Consider the following 7,074-nt stretch of genomic DNA (forward strand, 5'->3'; position numbering starts at 1 on the left):
TAGCATTCCAATCCCCCATGATGATAAGGACATCATTTTTTGGTGTTAATTCTATAAGGTGCTGTAGGGCTTCATAGAACCGGTCAATTTCATCCTCTTCAGCACCAGTGGTTGGGGCATAGATTTGGACTACTGTGATATTGAATGGTTTGCCTTGGATTCGAATTGAGATCATTCTGTCATTTTGGGGATTGTATCCCAGTATTGCTTTTCCTATTCTTTTATTGACTATGAAGGCTACTCCATTTCTTCTGAGGGATTCTTGCCCACAGTAGTATACCTGATGGTCATCTGAGTTAAATTCACCCATTCCTGTCCATTTTAGTTCGCTGATTCCTAAGATGTCGATGTTCAGTCTTGTCATCTCTTTTTTGACTACGTCTAGCTTGCCTTGATTCATGGATCTTACATTCCAGGTTCCTATGGAGAAAAAATCTTTACAGCATCGGACTTTCCTTTCACCACCAGATATATCCACAGCTGAGCGTCCTTTCGGCTTTGGCCCAGTCGCTTCATTCTTTCTGGCGCTACTAGTACTAGCCCTCTGCTCTTCCCCAGTAGCATATTGGACACCTTCCGACCTGAGGGGCTCATCTTCCAGTGTCATATCTTTTTTCCTTTTAGTACTGTCCATGGGGTTTTCATGGCAAAGATACTGGAGTGGTTTGCCATTTCCTTCTCCAGTGGATCACATTTTGTCAGAACTCTCTGCTATAACCTGTCCGTCTTGGGTGGCCCTGCACGGCATAGCTTATAGCTTCATTGAGTTACGCAAGCCCCTTCGCCACGACAAGGCAGTAATCCATAAAGGGGAAGGGGTAAGTAGTCAGAGACAATTAATCAAACAGGCTTTGATCATATTCAACTTGTTTTCACTGTTTCCGATGGATTAAATAAAATTAAATTTGAGAAGTTCAGTTATGATGCTAAATCATGTAGGACTTTATAGGCTAAAATCAGCAAATGCAGCTTTCAAATGCTTTTGAAGAACAGCCTCAAGAAAATAACATGGCAGTACTCTAAAAGCAAAGTGATAGGTCCAGTGGATGAAGCCATGTCATATGCTTTGCTTTTAAGTGGCTTTGAAAAAAATACACCCACCTTGCTTCTCCTTTCTTTAGAATTTGTAGATACATAACAGGATGCTAGTTGATCGCACGCTTTAGAACAACTAAAATTGAAAGCAAGTAGTTAACCACAAACTGTTGCTAGCGGAAATGCTTGCACAGGTGGGAAAAATGATTTGTAACAGATAAGAGCAGGATGGGGCTAGACAAAGTTTAGCTACAGATACAGAGAATGGTGTGAAGGATCCAGTTAGAGGGAGAAACCGCCAAGTGAAGGTGACATCACACTCTAAGAGGTTCTGGGCTTTGTAAAGAAGAAGAATACACTTCAAAGAAGGAGGAAGTCATATTGTTCCCTGGGAGTGGGTTGAATTCTTTGGTTCTCATTACACCCAGCAGTGCTGGGAAGAAATTGAATCCTGGAGAATGAGAGCCAATCAAATACCTCCTCGGAAAATCTTCTCTAAGGATTTCCCCTTATTCCTGCTTCCTTCCCCCTTCCTTTCTCATTCTCCTTTTTTTTTTTGTCTTGTAACCAATTTCTAAGATGTTCTTATTTTCTTTATCCTCACTATAAGAATCTGTACATCCTTAAATGAACAGCTTCCTTTTCAATTGGGGAATTTTCGGTTTTTAAAAGTGGAATGAAGCTGGAACATTTTAATGTTGTGATTAGAAAATTGACTGCTTTAAGAAAAAGTGAAAGAGCTTGAAATGGAATGCCCTTTTGTCAGCTGTGCTGTGCAAATCGGGAAGGTAAACCTTGCTTAACAACCACTTCACATGATACCCCTAGATTGCTTTTTTCACCTAGGGAATTAACTTGTTCTTGCAAGTGGTTTGACACATGATTTGGCATTTCTGATATTTCTGAATTTTTTTAATATCAGGTAATTGTTCTTTAGTTGTGGATCTAAGTTAGTTTCCCAATATGAACATGGCTTTTCATGGAAAAATCCAAGTTGTTCTCAGTGAAGGAGGACATAATCAGCCTATAGAAATGGAGGGAGGGCAGAGGCATTATTCATTTATTAAATTTATAGGCTATTCATCCTCCTGTCAGCAACTCAGAGGCATGCCTTTTTGATGGCAATCTCCATGTTATGGATATGGATTATATCCCCTGATGTTCAGAAGGGCCCAGTTTAAATTTCAAACATTTATTTTTATCTCTAACGATTGCCTTTTGACTCTCTCTGTCCTTGCAGCTTATGGTATGCTTCTGTAATACATATGACAAAAACATTATTGTAGATGGGATTATAATCGTAATTTACTAAATTTATATGCTCTCGATTCCCAATGACTCTTGGCAGTTTACGATTGTACAACATTTAAAAAACCAGAACAGTACAGCAAACACAAAACATCACAAGAAACAACAGTGGCAAAGAAAATAAACCCAGAGGGGAACAGAATGGAGAAAAGGGGTATCAGTCATTCTCTCCAAAGCCCTGGACAAATAGCTGCATATTTAAGATCCATTGAAACATCAGCAGGATGGAGGCCATTAAAATCTCTAGGGGGAACTGAAGGCTGGTGATGCCACAGAGAAGGCACATATCCAGGATCTCAGTAGGTGACCTTGTTTAATCAATGATACTTGGAGTGTGCCAATCTTGCCAGATTGAACATACTGCAGGTGATCCCTCAAGTAACTAGGTCCTGTGACATGTAGGGTTTATTGGTAGTGACCAGCACCTTGAAACACACCCAGAAGCAATCTGGCTACCAATGCAGCTTGTGAAACAAGAGGTTTTACATCAGTATACTGAGGCATGCCCTTCACTGCCTGGATTGCTACATTCTGGAGCAGTTGAAGCTTCTGGGTGGTCTTCAAGGTCAGCCTCCCTTGAGTTGACCCTCCATCAAAGGGGTCTACAGGAGGGCAAGGAAGGAACTAATGAAATGCCAGTACAGTTCCAAAGAGTGGGATTTGCATTGTGATGTCAGAGAGTGTATATTTCATCATTTGGACGTTACAATGGCTATTATTATCGCTAGGTGGCTGCTATGCAGTCTCAGAGCCTTTATATATATAAATATGGCTTGCAGTCTTCTTCAAAGTCGTCTTCAAGTGAACTACAAAATTCTTTATATTGTTTAGATTAACATCAGTTATAATCAGAGGTCAAGCTTAACAATCTAGATTCCCTCTGGAAATTGAACTACAGAAATATTAAGTGCCTAGGGAATTGTGAGAATTGAAGTCCACATATCTGTGGAATGCCCAAATGGGGGAAAACTGCATTAGGAAATCTGATAACCAGCTGATGTGTACATTTCCTCTTCTTAGCTACCTTGTCTGTGAAAGAGTGGAAGCCCCGTCTTCCTGCCTATGACTTCCTGAGTATGATGGAACCCACACTGCCTGAATTTACTATTTATACTCAAGAAAGTATAAGTATCCATCAGGAGGAGATCCTAGGAGAAAAGAAGGCAGAAGCAGCAATGGACTCCACCATGAAGCAAAAGAAGCCAACTGGAAGGGTCCTACAAAGGACAGCTCCACATCTGGGAGCACAGGAGAAGCAGGCTAAGCACCATTCAGATTTATAAAGCAACCTGGTAATGTTGGATCTCTGGATAGTTTTGGAAGTAGAGGATAGACAATGCAGAGGTCTAGAGAAGGCAGTTATATTTCATAAACATTTATTTAAAACTGTGTAGTTCTTATGTACACAAAGTTGGTGACATAGGTATAATGGGCCAATTTTCATACAGAAGGAGGCCTCCAAAAGCTTCTATGATTCTAAAACATGCATTTTTAGCATTTTTCTGTCATATGCACTTGCTTTGGAAAGAAAAATGATTGAAAGTGTTGAAGAAAAGACAGAAGGGTAACAAATGGAGAAAGATATCATCTGGATTACACTTAATAAGGCAGGATGGCTGCACATGGGTGCCTATGCTTACACATCTGGAAGCAATTATTTTTTAAATCTCAAGAGTTTAAGGCTAATCTGGACATGAAGATGAGAAATGTATTATCACAGAATCTCTGGTGTTTATTTTAAAAAGGTCAATAGCAGTTTCCCCAGTGCTCTCTCTCTTGAAAATAAGGCTACGTAAGTTCCAAATCTACAGAATTGTCTACTGGCCGTTAAGAAATTGGGGGCAGTAAAGTAGAATCTTCTGTGTTTTAGCTGTAGAAGATTGGTAACCCATCAGTACTGTAAGTGCTTGGACCTTACCAGTTTAATACAAAGCTGTGAAAAAGTGGAATGACGGAATCAAACAATAGAAGAATCTTAGGTTAGGTTATCATTCTGGAGTTGAAGCCCACACCTTGGCAAGATTAAGAGGTGTGGGCTTCAACTCCCAGAATTCTCCAGCCAATAAGAAGTCCACACATCTTAATATATCTTTGAAAAGCAACGTGGTGTCTGAGTTACAATAACTCCATTACATACAAATATTATTAATACAAATCTCCAACTATTAAGCCAATATTCCCTCTCTTTTTTCCCTTAATACATACTGTCTCTTGTTTAAATTAATATATTTCTTATTCTATCCATCAGCTACTTAATAGCTTTCTTGCATTTATCAATAATTTTATATGTCTTATTTATTTTAACATTCCATCTTTTGGACCATCAATAACCTTATGAATTTTCCCAGCTTTAATTTTGCATTGATATTTAAATTAAACATTTAATATTTATCATTTCCAAATTTTTAAATGACCTGATTCCCTTTGTCACAATTCCCCCCAGCATCTAGTGTTCCGGATACATATCTTATCTATCTCACTTCTATATCAACAGATTAGTAATACAATATAATATTCTTATTTTCATTATAATTTCCAAATATTATAGATTCAATAACCAAAATTTCTCCCATTCCAGCATTCTTCCTTATGTCCACTTTCTCATACTTAAGCTTATACTTTTTATTCTTATCACTACATCAAAACATGTTAGTGATGTTACATCACTCTTTTTTTTTATTTAAAAAGTTTTATTAATAACAAAATACACCCACTTACCCACCCATCCCCATCCCCCTACCCCCCCCCCACTTCCCAGAGCCGACTACAGGGTATTACAAACATATTAACATAACATAATTAAATTTAACAAATATGTTAAACATAATCTAATTAAATTTAACAATTTATAGAACAATTAAATTCATGCTTAACCCTTAACTCCCTTTAAACTTTAATAACATTATAAACAAATCCATTTTCTAAACGAGTATTATATAAACCTTTAAAACAGTAAATAAACTAATTAATTCCCATTGTGAAATATTATTAATAATACATATTAAAATTTAATCATAAAATAAATGAAATTTTTTAGTTCCATATTTAATCTGAATATAATCTATCCATCTTCTCCATGCCATAATATATCTTTCTTGTGTATGATCCTTTAAATAAGCAGAAATTTTAGCCATTTCTGCTAAGTTAGAAACCTTAAGTGTCCATTCTTCTAATGTAGGCAACGAATCTTTCTTCCAATATTGACCTATACGTTATATCACTCTTAACATATATATGTCTTAATCACCTTTATCTAACCTTTGTATGTACATTTGTATGTAATGGAATTATTGTAACTCAGACATCACGTTGCTTTTCAAAGGATATAATTGTAACATTGGAAAATTAATAAAAAGTGGTGTTTGTTTTTTTTTTAAAAAAGAAGTCCACACATCTTAAAGTTGCCTTTGGTTGAGGAACCAAAGGTGCCTTTCCAAAAGGCAAATGGACTTGCTTGGTATTTTCCTTGAGAATGTTTTGTTTCTTATCCAAGAAGCTTCTTCAGTGCTGGTCTGGAGTGTTGAAGGAGGGGCACAAGAAGGAGTCTAGAGATGACAGAGTCCTGCACCCCGACCCCAAAATCCTACTGTACTCCCCTGATTGGAGGATGCTTTTTCCATGGACTAACATACTAAAGCCAGAGGAATCAACCAAGAACTGCGTCTCTCACGTGCATAATCTGGACAGCTTGAATTCAATAATGAGTCGGAACAGAGCCAAGAGAAGCAGGCTAGGGATTGTTTCTTTTTGGGGTTTTCTTTATGCTGTGAATCCGTGGGCATCCAACCCCACAGAACTTCCTGACCCCCTTCTCCACTTCCCCATTAAATGCTAAGGAAAGTAGAATGCGGGAATAGATCCACAAGGATTTTTCTTATTCCATAGCTGTGCTCAGCCTGATGTTTGTTCCGCCATCCAGCTGCTTGACTTTACAGCTGTGGTCACTCAGCTAACAGTGTTATTAATGGATTGATTTGGGTCCAGTGTTCTCTACTGAGATTGATGACAGTTCTCCCTAACCAGAAGCCAGCTGGATGAAGGCTGTGATGTCAGGGAAATGAGCAGGACGCAGTTCCTGAGAAGTTGGTCTTCTTTGACCAGGCCTCTGTTGTCTCCCCTTTGGGGCAGCAGGAGGAGAATTAAACCTTAAAAGAACATGGCTTTCTTTACGGCTGGATACCGGTTGGTATATGGTAGCTTCCCTGAGGGGAGAGTAGCATTTGGCTAACTGTCTTAAATAAAAACTGAGGAAACAATAAGTTGAAACTCAGAAATATAAGAAATGCTTTAAATTAATTCAATATAACAGTATAGGTAGTCCTCGACTTACAACAGCACTATTCAGAGTTACAACGGCACTGAAAAAGGTGACTTATGATGGTTTTTCACACAGCCATTGCAGCATCCCCATGGTCACGTGATCTAAATTCAGAAGCTTGGACTCATATTTATGACGGTTGCAGTGTCTTGGGGTCACGTGATCACCTTTTGCGACCTTCTGACAAGCAAAGTCAATGGGGAAGCCAGATTCACTTACCAACTGTGTTGCTAACTTAATAACTGCAGTGATTCACTTAACAATGGTGGCAAGAAAGGACGTAAAATGGGGCAAAACTCACTTAACAAATGTCTCACTTACTAACCCAGAAATGTTGGGCTGAACTGTGGTCCTAAATCGAGGACTGCCTGAATTTCTCAATCTCAGCAACTTCAAGATCTAACTTCAACTGC

At 38.4% G+C, this 7,074-nt stretch overlaps 1 protein-coding gene across 7 annotated transcripts in view; it reads left to right on the forward strand.

Moving 5' to 3' along the window:
* The window catches only part of TXNDC16 (thioredoxin domain containing 16), a 52,922-nt gene extending 46,172 nt beyond the window's left edge, over positions 1–6,750 (forward strand). For 4 of the 7 annotated variants that reach the window (XM_039320799.1, XM_039320758.1, XM_039320783.1 and 1 more), the window contains one exon: positions 3,364–5,059. In XM_039320799.1, the coding sequence (XP_039176733.1) occupies positions 3,364–3,626 (263 nt within the window). In that variant the 3' untranslated portion in view covers positions 3,627–5,059. Of the gene's footprint in view, positions 1–3,363; positions 5,060–5,836 lie in introns of those variants that run through there. The other 3 variants (XM_039320767.1, XM_039320776.1, XM_039320803.1) reach the window with 3 other exon arrangements.
* Positions 6,751–7,074: the final 324 nt, after the last annotated feature.

This window comes from Crotalus tigris, unplaced genomic scaffold (genome assembly GCF_016545835.1).
Source record: "Crotalus tigris isolate CLP2741 ecotype Arizona unplaced genomic scaffold, ASM1654583v1 scf7180000017605.3043972, whole genome shotgun sequence".
In the NCBI taxonomy this organism is placed as follows: domain Eukaryota; kingdom Metazoa; phylum Chordata; class Lepidosauria; order Squamata; family Viperidae; genus Crotalus; species Crotalus tigris.